This window comes from Empidonax traillii, unplaced genomic scaffold, assembly GCF_003031625.1.
Source record: "Empidonax traillii isolate 1590-97213 ecotype Southwest subspecies unplaced genomic scaffold, ASM303162v1 scaffold808:size486820, whole genome shotgun sequence".
NCBI lineage: Eukaryota > Metazoa > Chordata > Aves > Passeriformes > Tyrannidae > Empidonax > Empidonax traillii.
In genome coordinates this window covers 389,967-405,512 of record NW_020956001.1, presented here as the reverse complement: position 1 = coordinate 405,512, position 15,546 = coordinate 389,967, and the positions used below count along the sequence as shown (strand labels likewise).

At 52.2% G+C, this 15,546-nt stretch overlaps 2 protein-coding genes across 2 annotated transcripts; both read right to left on the bottom strand.

Annotated features, from left to right (window-relative positions):
- Window positions 1-204: 204 nt before the first annotated feature.
- RRP36 (ribosomal RNA processing 36) lies at window positions 205-10,277 on the bottom strand. Its single transcript, XM_027901704.1, has 7 exons — window positions 10,073-10,277; window positions 5,427-5,565; window positions 2,168-2,234; window positions 1,265-1,369; window positions 1,067-1,141; window positions 851-968; window positions 205-619 (listed from the first exon to the last, which is right to left on the bottom strand). Exons 1-7 carry the CDS (start codon window positions 10,275-10,277, stop codon window positions 480-482), a joined length of 849 nt encoding a protein of 282 aa, XP_027757505.1. The 3' UTR covers window positions 205-479.
- Window positions 10,278-10,331: 54 nt separating this feature from the next.
- NPAS4 (neuronal PAS domain protein 4) lies at window positions 10,332-15,543 on the bottom strand. The gene is made up of 8 exons (XM_027901719.1): window positions 13,599-15,543; window positions 12,909-13,075; window positions 12,676-12,812; window positions 12,396-12,501; window positions 12,004-12,250; window positions 11,621-11,730; window positions 11,071-11,212; window positions 10,332-10,992 (listed from the first exon to the last, which is right to left on the bottom strand). The coding sequence occupies exons 1-8, from the start codon at window positions 13,697-13,699 to the stop codon at window positions 10,632-10,634; spliced, it is 1,371 nt and encodes a 456-aa protein (XP_027757520.1). The 5' UTR covers window positions 13,700-15,543; the 3' UTR covers window positions 10,332-10,631.
- Between the last annotated feature and the right edge of the window lie 3 nt (window positions 15,544-15,546).

Here is a 15,546-nt window from a genome sequence, read left to right as displayed (position 1 = left end):
CTAACAGCCCTGTAGAGACAACCTTGAGAAGCCAAGCTGCTCTGAAGAGGAGATAATGAGTAGCAGTAGCTGAGCAGTCAGCAGCATGCCCCGTGAGAGGAAGGCCAGCCTCACCTGGGTCTCTGCATCACTAGGTACAGCCCATGCAGAGCAGTGTGATCCTCTTCCCTTTACTCAGCCCTTGTGAGAGTTAGTGAGTCCTTGCTAGAGTTAGAAATGAGCAGGTGCAAGGACAAAAACAGCTGTCAACACCATAAGCATCTGCATCACGCATTTGTCACCACCCATGGTCTAAACCACAAGCTAAGAGGATATTTCAGCTACAAAAAACTCACTATTTCCTTCAGTTCAGCCTCTGCTCTGCTGCCTTACAGCATCACTGTGCAGTGGAAGGCAGATACTGGGAAGGATGGCCATCTTCCAGGCCTGGCCAAGGCAGAAAGAGTCCCAGTGCCAGACAACAGCACGTCTGTCCAACGTCACAAGCTCTTCTGTGAGGGTAAACGGCGCTTGTCTTTGATGGCATTTCTCTTCCTCTTCTTGCTCAGGAAGCTCTCCAGCTTTCCGCTCCTCTTCAGCTCTGCATACTTCTCAGCCAGCTCCAATTTCCGCTTCTCAGCTGTAGAGGAGCAAAATTTTAAACAGAAGCCCAAAACACCTCTACAGACCAGCCCGTCCTCACCTCTCCCTCCCTGGCTCCCAGGCTTAGCTTGCCCCTTGAGTACCAGTACTAGAACAATCCCTCCATGGCTCTGTGGAATAGTATGGAAATCTCACTTCCAGTGCTTGAATTCCTGTCAGCAGTACTTCCTCTAGGTCTTCCTGCAGCATGCTCACACTGAATACTTACATTTCTTTAGGAAAAAGGGTTTCTTTCCCTGCTTGGCCAATTCCCTCTGTTGTCTCTTCAAAGACAGCTCTCTCTCCCTCAGCTGCTGCTGTTTTTTCTGTGCCTGTTCTTGCTGTGTCTGTACAAAAAAGATGGCCTGTGTCAGCATTGAGGCAGACCTCAGGTCACACGTCCTCTCTTCCAGTGCCTCACAGAGAGATGCTGTGCTGAACTCACCATACGGTTCAGAAGCTGCTGAAGTTTCTCCTTTTGCTCTGTGTTCCGGCATTTCTTCAGCTGCTTCTGAACCATCTAGAAGAAGAGAGCAGAAAGCTGCATGACTGCCTGTCTGTCATTGCCACTGTGAAAAGCCTTTGAAGAAGTAGCCTCTGCCAAGCAAGGTTCTTCCAGGCAAGGACAGGCACAGAGCATCACCTCCTTCTCCTGCTTCTTGATGCTGTCCAGGAAGCTGTACGTCTTCATAAATATTTCAGGCTTATACTCTCCAGACAAGTCATCAAATCGAGGGTCTCTGTGGACCTGAGGGCAAGGAAGGTAAAGACAAGAGCTGTAGCCAGGATTACCCTGTTAATAGCCTGCTTGCTCTCCTTTCACGGATCAGACCTTGCTATTTTTTTCCACCAGCAATATTACACACCAACCACTGAAACATCTGCAGTTGGCAAAGACCAAGTGGGATGATTAAGGTGGCAGGCCCTCACGAAGTCATGCCTGCATCCAGTCTACCAAGCAACAGATATTTCCATGTGCAAGTCTACACCCAGGAGTATCCAATTCAAGGAGCAGGAGCGCTACCTCCAAACACTTGCAACTCCCAGACCAAGAGTGGGCTGAATATGTGTTGTCAAGGTGATGGATTTCGGAACTCGAACCTATCTAGATTTTCACAGATTAACTAGCTCAGGTCATACAAAAAGGGAGAGACAAAAAGAGATCTCTAACTGCAGAAATTAACATATCCAGATGATCCAGCAATAACAAGTCAAAGTTACATTCAGATTAGAATGTAGATGGACATTTGAACTCCTGAGATTAGTTCTGAGCAATGACCATGGCATGCAATAAAACTGTCACTGGTGGAAGTCACTATATCTTCTAGAAACACCTGGGCACTGAAGTCAACCTGTAGCTGCTCCTGCACCCATCCCTTCTTCTCCCCAGGGAAACATTATCACTGTCTGCACTCACCAGTAGTCCAGCCCTGTTCTCCAGAATGGAGATGCCTGTGCCATCTGCAGCAGCCCAATTACCATGTGTGTGCCCTGTCAGCATTGCTACGGGAAGTCAGTTCCTGAACTGGGGAGGGGGAGCACCCACCTTCTTCCTAACAGAGACGACTTGCCGCAGAAAAGGCACAGGCTTCTTGGCAGACATCTCTAATGGCCTGAAAAGGAGAGAAATGTATTTAAGAGGAGCAGATGTCATAATGAGGCCCAGGCTAACATGTCAAGAGGTTAGTCAAACCCTCAGAAGAACATTACTGCACCACAGAGTCCCCCAACTCAATCCTCCCCACACCTACAGAGAGCAAAGAGGTGACTCAATCAAGAGACACAGAAGGCTAAGGCAACCAAATGTATAAACGTGTGGTTAAAACAACCCTACACAGAACTTGTATCAAGTGAAAACCCACCACCTGCATCAGTAAATATGCTGTACTCGATTACTTCTCTCATAGTCACAGAATGGCTGGGGGTGGAAGACACCTCTGGTGGTCTCCACTCTGCAAAGCAGGTTAACCTAGACAAGATTGCACAGGATTGCATCCAGGTGGATTTTGAATACCTCCAGAGAAGGAGACTCCACAACCTCACTGGGTAGCCTGTTCCAGTGCTCAGTCACTCTCACAGTAAAGAAGTTTTCCCTCACAGTCACACAGAACTCCCTCTGTTTAACTTTGTACCTGTTGCCCCTTGTCCTGTCACTGGGTACCACTGAAGAGAGCCTAGCCCCATCCCCTTTAACACATTTGTAAGCATTGATAAGGTTCCCCGTCATCTCTTCTCTAGAATGAACATGCCCAGCTCCCTCCATCTGTCCTCAAAAGAAAGGCGCTCCAGTCATTTTTTTGCCCTCTGCTGGACCCACTCCAGTAGCTCTGTTGTCTCCCCTGTCCTGAGGAGACCAGAACTGGACACAGCACTCCTGATGTGGCCTGGCCAGGGCTGAGAATAGGGGCAGGATCACCTCCTTTGACCTGCTGGCAAGGTCAAAGTCCTAATGCACTAATGCAAGTCCTAATGCACTCCAGGATCCCATTGGCCTTCTTGGCCACAAGGGCACTGCTGGCTCATGGACAGCTTGTCCACCAGGACCCCCAGGTCCTTCTCCACAGAGCAGCATTCCAGCAGGATGGCCTCCAGCATCTACTGGTGCTTGGACATGTTCCTCCCCAGGTGCAGGACCCTGCACTTGTCTTTGTTGAACTTCAGGCTGTTCTTCTCTGTCCAACTCCCCAGCCTGTCCAGTTCTCGCACAATGGCAGCACAGCCCTCTGGTGTACCAGCTTGCTGAGGGACACTCTGCCCCTTCATCCAGGTCACTGACGAATAAGTTGAACAATGCTGGACCCAGCACTGACCTCCAGGGACACCACTAGTGACAGGACTCCTACTAGTCTATTGCATCTCTGATCACGACTCTCTGAGCTCTGCCATTCAGCTGGTTCTCAATCCACCTCACCATCCATTCATCTAATCCACACTTCCTGAGCTTGCCTATGAGGATGTTAGGGAAGACAGCGTCAAAAGTCTTGCTGAAGTCAAGGTAGACAACAGCCACTGCTCTCCCCTCAACCACCCAGCCAGTCATGCCATCACAGAAGGCTATCAGATTGGTCGAGCAAGATTTCCCCTTTGTGAATCCATACAGACTACTCCCAAAAACCTTCCACGTGCTTAGAGATGACCTCCAGAATAAGGCTCTCCATCAGCTTTCCAAAGATGGAGGTGAGGCTTACTGGTCTGTAGTTTCCCGAGTCCTCCCTTCTTGCCATTTTTGAAGACCAGAGTGACACTGGCTTTCCTTCAGACCTCTGGCACCCCTCCTGCTCTCCATGCCCTTTCAAAGATGATGGAGAGTGGCTGAGCACTAACATCTGCCAGCTCCTTCAGCACTCATGGATGCCAAAGTAGGGAATTTCTGCACTGACCTGGAAGTTGCAAAGACAGGTCAGGCTCAGCAAGAAAGCACACCTTAATACCAGTAAGGAAAAGGTGTCAGCTGCAGGATAAAGGGCTGCACAGTGTGTGGCACGTATCCCAGAACAGACTTCACAACGAATCAGGATCATGACAATCAATGAAGGGAAAAAGTTTTCCTTGCGACACAGGCCTTAGAGCTTGATGTTGCGTTCCGTGATTTGTCAGGTAAGGTATCAGAAACATGAAAAACCTGCTGAGAGCACCCACAGCGTGGGCATCACACCCACAGTCATCCAACACTGGGGCAGGAACATAACCACCCAGGTGTAAGTTTTCAAATCCCATTTAGGGCAGCGTTCAGTGCATTTTCATGTCCGCTGATGTGGCTACACCCCTGTACAAGGCTCCCGAGTCAGCCTGATACAACACTGCTGAAGCCAGCTCAGTGCCAGGGGATTTCCTTAAAGTCCTTTCTTTAAGAAGCTCACTCCCATAACAAAAACACAAGAGAAACAACAGGTGGGATTTAACAGCAATACATCGCTTAAAGGATTAGGGGAATTAAATAAAAGCAGAATTATGCAAACTGTGTGGCAGAAATCAGAGACGCTGTGTGAAGATGCTCCACATCTATAAAATCCCCCAGAGCCTTGGGTAAAAGGAAAAGCAGAAACATTATTCTAATCAACTGTTTATGGCAGGAGAAACATGTATTAAGCAGAGATTCAGAAACAAATTAGGGAGCGTCAGTGTAACAGATCAAATCACTTGAATGCAACTCTGAGGACTGAAAACTAGCTAAATACTGCAAATAAAGAGTAAGAGTATTGCTGTTACTAGTGGGAGTCTGTGGAGAACTGTAAAAAGATCTGATAGTTTTTGTTGTGCCAAGTACAGGAAAAAGTTTGTGATGTTCTCCCTCTGTAGAGAGGGGAAAAAAGGAAAACGAACACAGACAAGTCACAGATGAGACAACAGCAGGATGAATGAAATTCCAGAACAATTGGCTGTGACTGTAACTCCAGCCAGCGGGAGCAAGGCAGAAGGTGCTGATAAACTGGAAGGGGTTTAGAAACCAGCAGGGTAACTATTTCAGGTCACAGTGGACATTATCATACAGCTTGAAAGGCACACCATGCTGAGGGTTACAAGCGCTTTAACACAGAGGGCACAAAGGCATTGAGTGCCAATTCAACTGTCAGATAACAGGTGGCTGCTGGGGATTTGAACAGGACAGGATATTAAGAGCTCTGAAAACAGCACCAGACCGTTCCCAAATGAAACACTATAGTAACAGGCATTATTGTCTAGTACATTAAAGGAGATCTATGCCAGCTCCAAGGCAACACCACACTGTGAGGAGTTCCCACTGCAGTTTCTGGAGGCAGAGGGCATACACGCACATTTTTCTGATCACAAAAATGCCTCTTTACCCCTTTTTGCCTTGTTGCTGCTTCAGCATAGCTTTGGTAGGTTTTGAAGTTTTCTTTCCACTGGTCATCTGTTTGCACACTCTTGTTCTTGCATCACTCTGCATCTGCAGCAGTTCCTCAAAAGACATGTCAGACTGATCTGGAAGAGAGCACAGGACACACCTAAACTGAACAGCTTCTCAAGGCACTTCTCACTTCCAAATTGCACCAACAGGGATGTCTCAGAGCCTGAGGTAGTGACACAAGCACAGTTGGTGTCATCCCTACACAACTGCGTGGCAAAAAGAAGCCTCTGCATTTCTCAGGCTTTGATTCCTCTCTCATTAATTACTTCAGTCTTTACCACTGGAATAGTCTCCCCCTCACCCCAATGCGTCTTTGCTTCTCTCTCCACTCAATAGTACAGAAAAGACCAGTACAAAGGTTTTACCTAGTACAAAGAGCAGTATGAGCTCTGCACTGGGTTATACTTTGGCTGCATTGCATATTCTGAGGGGCCATCTCTAAGTCCCGACTCTCCCACTTGAACACTGTTGTTCCATTCCTTTCAATGGGCATCATCACACCTCTCACACCACGAAACCAGCCAAGAGGTGAAAGCCACGTAGGTTATTCAGTCTGTTAAAATTTGGAGACAAACTCCCCACTGCACATCTGCCATTGCTCTGCTCAGTCAGCAGTGGAGCAGTTCCCACAGCAGACTCTCCTCAACACACCAGGGGCCTGTGAACTACTGAAATCTAGACATTCAACCTTCACCACTCACTGCCAACAGGAACAGTTTACAGCCTGATTCACTGGGGAATAAAAAACCCCACAACACCAAAAGGCAGTTTCATATTCTAGCCTTGCTCGGAGCTCCCCAGAGCATTATTGATATCATGTTTCATAAAATGTTCCTTCTCTCCTCTGACTGCTGACAACACAGGAAACAACAAAATCAATTCTACCCAAGGCGCTAATGAATGCACAATATTCTACTGGAATTGTCTGTTGCTATGTTTCTTTAATATCCCTCAGTGTTAGTAACCTTTAACACTCCTTATAACAGAATGTAAAAATATTATCAATGATGCTTTCTGGATTTACTCGTCTGGGTGTTCAGAACTAACAACTGAAACATTTTTTAAGTCAGCACCAGGATATGCTCATTCTGTTCTCTCACAGGGGCAAGACGGGGTTTATACTTGCTCCTTTCCAAAAGGGAAAGCCTTGGCAAACTGACTTGGGTGGTGTTTGCCTGCTCAACACCTCTGAGCAGTGACAGGCACATGGCCTTTCTAAGCCTTTGTGATACTAATGTGTTTGTCACAGAACAACCCAACTGTGGCCCAGCAGGAACAATCACAACCTGCCTGTGGTACATTGGCCTTGGCTGGGTGCCAGGTGCCCACCAAGCTGTTCTATCACTCCTTTCCTCTGCTAGACAGGGAAGACAAAATACAACAAAAGGCTCACGGGTTGACATAAAGGCCAGGAGAGATCACTCACCAACTGCCATCACACGGGCAAAACAAACAGATTGGGACGCAGTTCTTCACGAACTGCTCCAACGTGGGTCCCTTTCCACAGGGTGCACTCCCTCAGGAACAGGCTGCTCCAGCGTGGGTCCACCACAGGGTCACAAGTCCTGCCAGCAAACCTGCTCCAGCTTTTCATGGGGGCACCTCCACCCGCTTCAGTGTGGGGTCCTCCATGGGCTGCAGGGGCACAGCACCATGGGCTGCACCACAGGCTGCAGGGCTATCTCTGCCCACCCACCTGAAGCACCTCCTCCCTCTCCTTCTTCACTGATTTTGGTCTCTGCAGGGCTGTTTCTCTCACATATTCTCACTCCTTTCTACCAGCTGCTGATCTGCAGCAGGGCTTTTCCCCTCCTTAGATGTTACCACAGAGGTGCTACCGCTGTTGCTGATAAAAGCCCCTGGCCACAGCTGAGCTAATGGGACATGTGAGAAGCTTGTAGCATTCTCTCACAGAAGCCACCCTTGTAGCCCACTCTACCAAATCCTTGCCACGCAAACCCAAAACGCTGCCCATGAGCAAGGTTTCTGTGTGCCTTGCCAAATTCAGGAAGTGACATTTGATCAGTCACATTGGCTCAGACCATGGACTTATTATCCCAGTCACTCTCATCCTGGCAATAACTAAGACCTTCTGTTTCAGAAACTACTCTCATCATCCAGGAAACATAATGGGCACAGCCATGTGTTGCCTCAGGAAATGTTTTCTTTTTGCTTGTTCTGAATGCTCATGAACTCTGGCTCTGTCGATGCTCATTAGACCTCTGAAGTAGGCTAAAGGAACGCCGTACCTCCAGTCTGCTACACAAAGGACAAAAGAAATGTGAAGACAGCATGATTTCATCACACTACTTCCCCAAAACACCCTTCCCCCTTACCTTACTGCAATCTGACATCCTCTCTTGCTTGGACACCCTTGCCCCTGCCTTCTTAGCGATGACTGCACCATCACTCTTTCTGATCTCCACCTTTTCCCTTGTCACTTGTGTACAATCACTTAATGTCTGCCTAGAATGTACAATCCTCTTCAGACCAGTGAGCTTTGCCTGCACTCAGGCATGAGCAGAGTACCACGCAGCTCAGCAATTTACATTAATCTTGCTATTGGGGTTCACAGGAACATAACAAAACCAACAAATTCATGGACAAGAGGATCTGCCACTATACTGGACAAATTTTGGAAAAATCTGTGCTAATTATACAAGTTACTGGAGGACAAAGCAATTAATCTCTACATATGGCAATATTTGATACTCAAAGCATCACCGGGCACACAAATGAAAGATTCTGAACAAGGACAATGAAAAGGGCAAAGAAAGCTCTAAAGGAAAAGAAGAATGATGTGGAAGATACTCTTAACAGTGGATGAAGACAGACAAGATGCCATCACTTGCACTACAACACTCCATTTGGCTGCAATTCCAAAACAATACTGTTTAAATAGCAAAGGTTTACATGATGCTACTAAAAACAAGATAGACACCATGTAAAGAGATGCAAAGGATTAGAAAAGATATTTGGTATAAGTCAGAGAAAGCAAAGGCATACAGAGCTTCCACTGATAAAATATTTCAATATTGGTACAGGTGACCAGACTTGACTACCCAAAACCTAATGGGGATGATTTCCACACAGTCCATGAAATACACTCCATTCGTAGGAAATTAAATAAGCCACTCACATTCATAAAAACATCACAGGACATAAAAAGCATGGTTTTGGGTAGAAGTGAATGGTCCTAGAAGATGTTCACTGCTGGGCAGCAGATTTGGCAACTGTGTGTGTGAAAAGGCCCCAGTTAAAAAGACGGGATTAGCTTATTTCCCTTGTTTCTTGCATTCTTTCCTGAGACCCTAATTTCCCTATTTTTCATTTATTTTCTCCCCTAGAATATAACTTACCTTTTCTGTTCTGTCTCTGTAGTCCATTTTCATTTTTTCCTCCTGCCATTTTTTCCCTTCATCCAGTATTTTGTGGATTATTTCCTCTGTTTTGCACCTCTTGATAAGCTACTGTTACCTACTGATAACAGGGACATTTCCTGCTCAGGAGCACAGCCTCCTCGTGTTTCCTATCCTCCCACAGACTCCTGTGACACATGGACACCTTATGCCTTTCTCAGCTGAACCTGTAGAGGGCTGTACGACCTGCTGAGCACACCAGTGTCCAGGATGCAAGAACAGATGGCCGAAAAAATGGCTGATATCTGCCCAGTTGTTCCCTGCTGAGACAAAATTAGTGCTGGACTCAAGTATAACTCCTTCTGCTCCAAAAGCAAGATTACAGAGGGCCCTGACAGACGGCAAAAGTAAAACTGCTGTTCCCGCTCACATCCAGCTGTGGAAAGCAAAGGGTGCCTGTCCATGGTCTTCTCTCTGAGCCTTGCTAAAGGTCACTATTTCCTCACCAGAACAAAACAAAACACCTACAACAGATGGTGGGGCACCTTGCCAGTGACTCCTCACACCTGTGTCATGCAGCGTGTTTGACAACGGTGTCCATTCCCTCGGTTTTGTTCAAAGGCCTTTGCTGTACTTTTCATTCTCACCTGGATCATTTTGAGATGAGGAAACCACACTGTGCTCACCACTGTGGATGAGAACCACCACCTGCACACCCTGAACCTCAGCCACGCACCGCCCGGTTTTCCCACTCCACATGTCCTGGTGAGGCCCTCCGGAGCTCCTCCGCGTCTGAATTTGCACAGAGCAATTGCCCTTGCGATGTGCGAGATTTTCCACAGTAGAAGGTGTCCCTGCCCACGGCATGGGAGCTGGAACTGGATCTTTAAGGTCTCTTCCAACGCAAGCCACTCTACAGTTCTGTGATTCCACACATGGGGAAGGCGACGACGGGGAAGAGACCCCTACGTGGTTTTTGTTCCAGGGACCTCTCACGCATCTCCAGCGCACACCCTGCTGCGATCCCGAGCTCATCCGCCGATCGGAGCAGGTGAGGGAGGGATGCAGGACTTGGAATACGAAAGGTGACCGAGCCATTTGCCGAATCGTTTCCCACTGAGCGGGCGGCCGCGACCCCCCGATAAGCGCTGAGGGCGCCGCCCGTACCGGGGGCGCTGCCGCCGGGCCCCCCCCTCACCTCTCCCGCCGGGCCCCCCCTCACCTCTCCCGCCGGGCCCCGCCGCCTCCGCCTCCTCGGCCCCCGACACGCTCCCGCCGTCGTCACTGTCGCCATCGCCCTCCACCGCCTCCAGCCTCCCGAGCGGCTGCTCCAAGGCCGCCTCTTCCTCACCCTCCGTGGCGGCGGCGGCGACTCGTCCCCGTCCCCCTCCCCCTCCCCGTCCCGCCCGGTCCCGGCGCGGCCGCATCGCCCCCACCCACGGCCCCCGCTCCCGGAACCGGAACCAGGGCACGCCAGAGAGTCACGTGGGGGAGCGGGTTTATTGGCGTCCTTTTTAAAAAGCGAAAAAAAAAATCATTCCTTTGCGAGGAACCGGTCACGTCTGCACTCTGGTGATGTCCAGCTAATTCGCCAGTAAATCGTAAAGTGCACGATCGAGATCCCTCTGCACTGCCGAACTGAGTCATCTTGATGCTGGATTGTACCACGGCCTGGCCAAAGTTTCTAACAGGAGCACCAGCTGTGTAAAATGAGCGTGTGCCATCGCCTTCAACTGCGTCAGCTGAAGCTCTGAGCAGTGACTGTCTGAAAGGAGATGGGCTTACACACAGTAGTCTGCATTAGGAGAGGTACAGTCAGCACACCAAGGGATGTCAGTGTCTCTGTAGACTTGACAACTGGGAGGGCACGCTTGGAATGTTGCATCCAATTTTCTCACTGCTCCCCAGTTAAAAGGAGAGGGGAGGAAGTGGGAAGGGTCCAATAGAGAGTTCCCAAGACAGGCAGAGGCATCGGCATCGCCTTCCTCGGGAAGGGGCGGGGGCCGTGGCGCGGGGGGGGCAACGGCGGGCGGCGAGAGGCTGTCGGCGAGGGCGCGGAGCTGCGCGGCGAGGCGGCCGAGCTCCGGGTCAGCCGGGGCGGTGCGGGGCTGCCGGGAGCGCAGGTGGGCCGCCTCCTCCTCCCTGCGGGGACAGGCGGTCAGGGGCGGCAGGGGATGCACCGGCCCCCGCCACCCCCCCATCCCCCCGGAGCCCCCTCACCTGAGGCAGGTGCAGGTGCAGGAGATGCAGCGGCCCCCGCCGTCCCGCCTCGCCCACACTCGCAGCCAGGCCCAGGCGCGGTCCCGGCGCAGCACCCGCAGCACCGCGGCCTCCGAGGCGGGCCCGGCGCCGGCCCCGAGCGCTACGGGCAAGGGAAGCGACTGCGTTAGGCGGCGGCCCGAGCCGGCGGCAGCCCGCCTGGACACCCCCCAGTCTGCCCTATGAGGTCTGCAGGCGGTCACTGCTCTGGCCCCAGCGCCACAGAAGCCGCGCAGAGAGGAGTCAGGCCCGTGGAAGTCCTGCCCCCTGAAAGAGCTGGAGTTTAAGGGGGCTAGTCCTCTCCTCTGTGCACTGTGGCAAAGCTTCCCAAGCTTGGAAGCTACCTGTGACAGGGTGTGACCAATTCCCTGCCTCCTCCTTTTGGAGCAGGGAGTCTCAGTGGGCAGGACTGAGTTCGATTTGTGTCTGCTGTCCCGGATAGACATGTTTCAGGCATAGCCAGACCACGTAGTCAGAGGACCGTACACACGTTCCCGGGCCCAACACTCACCCACGGCCCTGTGCTGGGCAGCTGCCAGATCAACATCCTCAGGGTGCAGGAGGCTGTACCAGGACTGACCGACCAGCTCCTCCTTGCGGTAGCCAAGGTGGTAGGTGACACTGGGGGAGGCAAGGGGAGTGGGGACTGAGTGCCATACAGAGTCCGCACTCTGTCAGCAAGGAGCAGCTGCTACATGATGGAGGGGAGAGCAAAACAACAGAGGTACAGAAATAAGTTGTAAAGGGGAAAAAAGGGTTGGGATAGTGTCTGTGAGAGTCTCGGTGCTCACACAGTATCGAGCCTACATCCCATACAAAGGCTTGGTGAAGGGAAATGATTCTTGCTGCCCGAGATGTACAGCTGGGGCTCTGGTGCAAGCAGGAACACCTCACCTCTCCGTGACATCAATAAACGTCATGTCTAGGATGTGGGTGCTCTGGAATATGTCATCCTGGGAACTAACTTCGCCATCTGCAGGCAACTGCATGACCGGTGAGCAGAGGGCCAGGAAGGCTGTGGTGGAGGGGGAGGGTGGCCAGCTCAGGGCCACAAAGCGTCCACACACTGTTACGACCCGATTCCCCCCGTGCTTCAGCCGGAAGGCCTTGGACGTGCACATCTCACTGACAAAAGTGACTTCTGCAGGGAAACAAGCGATTCCGAGTTGGTCAGGGACTCCCCTGCTCTGCTCCCAGCAGGTCTGGCCCTAGCTCTCTGATCACAGCCACTGAGGGCCAGAGCAAGGTGGCAACATCCACAAGATGCCAGCTGAGGCCTCCCTTACCCCTGCCAGGTTCCTCCTGGGCGAGGAGGAGCTTCTTGTACACATCCTCACATGCTTGCCCATCCACGATGTCAAAGACTGTATCACCTTGGGCGAGCAGCTCCACCTGACAAAGGAGGGGGCTTCCCTCAAGGACTGTGCCTGTTTTGGTGAGCCTTGGCTGGCACCATGGGCACACAGACCAGTGGAGCCACAACCCAGCATCTGCTCGGGCAGCGTGCTGTGCACACAATAAAGGCACCAGGACAGTGACTGCAAATGCCTAGTGAGCAAGCCTTACCACGGAAAGGCCCAGGACTTGAGCCACGTTCTCTGAGATGTAGACCAGCTTTCCACTGGCTGAGAGCACAAGCAGAAACCCTGGGAGCAGGGAGAGTAGCTCTGTGCCAAGGGCTGGTCCCGCAGGAGGAGCTGAGCCTGCAGGGGGATCAGGGTGAAATGCTGTCTTGATGGAGCAGGAGCAATGCCCCACACAGATTAAGACAGTATGGGGTACAGCAGTGCCATGGGTACCTGGAGGGAACAGCTGAGCCCCCCGCAGCCGGAGGCACACCAGGGCCATGGTTTGGAGGTAGGAGAGCCGCTCCTTCTCCTGCATGGAGATGGGCAGCAGGGAACGCAGCGCCTGCAGCTCCGCGTTGATCTGGTCCCGGCGAGCCTTGGAGGCACTCTTGGTTGACCTGCAAAGCCAGCCATCTGGGGAAGGTGTGTCCGGGGAGGGAAAGGGACAGCATTCCCTGTCTGCTGCTATGGGGAGAATTGTGAGCCCAAGGATATGGAGTGGAAATGCTCAGCACTCATGCCAGCTGCTGCCTCTAGGACAGCAAACCTTGAGTAGCTGTTTCGGTGCAGTGGGTGCAGGCAGAGGTGCTTGATGCTACCCAGGGGCACATGCTGCTAGTGTGGCTGGTGTCTCTCCTGCTGTGGACCAGGTTGGACAATGACCACGCGACACAACCTCCCCACCAAACCCCACAAGGATGGAAATTGCACCCCAGTCCACCAGATAGCCTTTCCTCTTGAACGACCTAAAATTCCTCTTCCCCGCCAGCTCCTGCATCTCCTCCCCTTGCGCCAGCCCCACTGTCTCAGGCTGGTGTGAGCCTCTTGCAAGGCTCTACAGGCTATCAGGCCCTACACCAGCTGTCCCAGTGCTCTCAGAGGCCATCACAGCCCTGAAAGTGGGAGGTGGGGGGAGCTCACCTGAATGGCCTTGAGGCCCTGGGCACCTGCTTGCCCCTCCTGGGCAGGCAGCTCATCTCTGCCTGCAAGGGCTGGTGGCAGTGGCTGCAGAAGATGGTCATACTGCTGGCGCTGGGATGCCTGAAGCTGGCAGGCCTGTACAGCTGTCTCCTTCGCCTCTGGCTGTGGCTGAACCTGCTGACCCCTCTGCTCCCGGCCTCCTTTTGTATCCTCCTGAAGTGCAGAGGCCAAGCCACTCGTGGAGAGAGTTACCTCTTGTGACGCAACTCCAAACAGCTCAGGGCTATTTTTAGAAGGCGGGCTGCTAAAAATAGCCTTGCAGGCGGCTGCAATCTGAGAGGGGAAGTAATAAAAGGAAGCCAGGGTCTTTAAAGCAAACCTGCCACTCAGGAGGGGGCAGTGACGAAGACAGCAGGGATCCCCCTGCATGGCACACATCTGCCCAGCTCCTGGCCCACAGCTGCTGCCAACCCAGCAGAAGGTTCTGTGTCTAACCTGCCTGCCTGGCAGCTGCTCTCCAGCATCACTGGTAAGTGAGCTGGGCACTGTGAGAACGAGCTGATAAGCCAAGAAAATACACTGAAGACATCTGGACCAAGATGGTGAGAAATTCCCATGCTCAGGCCTGCAGCAGGGTCCTGGCAGAGGGACTCAGGGCCACAGCACCCCTGAACCCAAGAGAACCCTTGAAGGAGATTGGGGTGTTGGTGACCCCATTCTTTTCTTCCTAGAGAGGCCTTTTCCCCACCAAAGGTTTGCCTTCCTAGAGGCAACTGACATGGGGTGTTGAGCATTTCTAGGGCCTGTTGTCTCCACTTGATGGTGCAGAGATTGTGATTCTTCCCTGAGAAGTCCCAGTGACAGCCATTCATGGACAGAATTGAGAGCACCTTGGGGAACCTCTGCTCAGCACCCCACTTACCCAGCCTAGGGAGTGTGTGTGGTCTGTGGGTGTTCCTGGTGCCTGGCATCCTGCAAGGAGAGTGAGCTTTGTGCTTCAGTGCTGGGGTGGGCGAGAATGCCATGGCAAAAAACCCACTATTTCATTTCACAGCTTGAGAGAGAGCCTGTGGCTGAGGCAGTTGATTTGAGGAGTTAAAGCTGCTGGACAACAGAGGGTAGATGTCCACCCACAAGTAACTTGCAGGTGCCAAGGACCACAAAGGAGGAGCTGAGGCTGGGGCTGTTCTCCCTGAGAACTGTCACCACACCTGTCTCCCTCCAGGCCCCAACCCTGCCACTGATGTTAATCACCCACCATGGTGAGGTGCCGTCAGAGCGTGAAGAACAAGCTCTTGTCACAATTGAAGTGCTTTCTGTTCTCCTGCCAGAGGGTTTTTCACCACTCTCGTGCCACTCCAGACTGCTCCATGGTGCCCGCACTGGCCACCCTCTGCAGGTCAAGGAGCCCAGGCACCCACACAACCTTGTGGTGCTGGATGAGCAGCACTTGACCCTGGCTCTGTGCCAGCCCTCCGGGCAGGCCAGACAGCCCGGGCCCTCTGCCACCCATTCCTGGCATGCAGCTGTAATCATCTCAGCTGCCCTGGAAAACATCCCAGGAAACACCCTGAGTGCTTCCCTAGGCTAATGCTGTCCCTGCATTTAGCCTCACTACAGTTGCCATGGGAGCTCCTCCTCACATAAGACGCCCCACATGCACAGAAAGGGGCTTGAGCACAGTGCTCTGTGCCACCTGGGGAGACTGTCCCAGGCACCACTCCATCTTCAGCCCTGAAGCAGGAAGCTACAGGGTATCCACTTTTCTGAGGCAGCACAGCCCAGGAGACACACACCACTTTCCTCCCTGTGCTCTTGGCAAGGCAGCACAGCCCTGGGCAGGAGGCAGGTACACCAGGGCAGTGCTGCTGTGGAGGGCCCAGCTTCCTTTCTGCCACTCCAGCCAGGGCTCACACCAGCCACAGTCTGCTGCTGCCACAAGCCACGA

Bases quoted from the DNA above. Each gene is read 5' to 3' on its own strand.
- RRP36 (XM_027901704.1), bottom strand. From the start codon at position 10,277: ATGCGGCCGCGCCGGGACCGGGCGGGACGGGGAGGGGGAGGGGGACGG. The intron at 2,235-5,426 runs GTAAAGAGGCAT...TCTCCTTTTCAG, and splicing joins CAGCAACAAGGCAAAAAGGG to GCCATTAGAGATGTCTGCCA. The intron at 1,370-2,167 runs GTGGGTGCTCCC...CCTTGCCCTCAG, and splicing joins TCGTCTCTGTTAGGAAGAAG to GTCCACAGAGACCCTCGATT.
- NPAS4 (XM_027901719.1), bottom strand. From the start codon at position 13,699: ATGACCATCTTCTGCAGCCACTGCCACCAGCCCTTGCAGGCAGAGATG. The intron at 13,076-13,598 runs GTGAGCTCCCCC...CTGGCTTTGCAG, and splicing joins AGGGCCTCAAGGCCATTCAG to GTCAACCAAGAGTGCCTCCA. The intron at 12,502-12,675 runs GTAAGGCTTGCT...CTCCTTTGTCAG, and splicing joins AAGTCCTGGGCCTTTCCGTG to GTGGAGCTGCTCGCCCAAGG.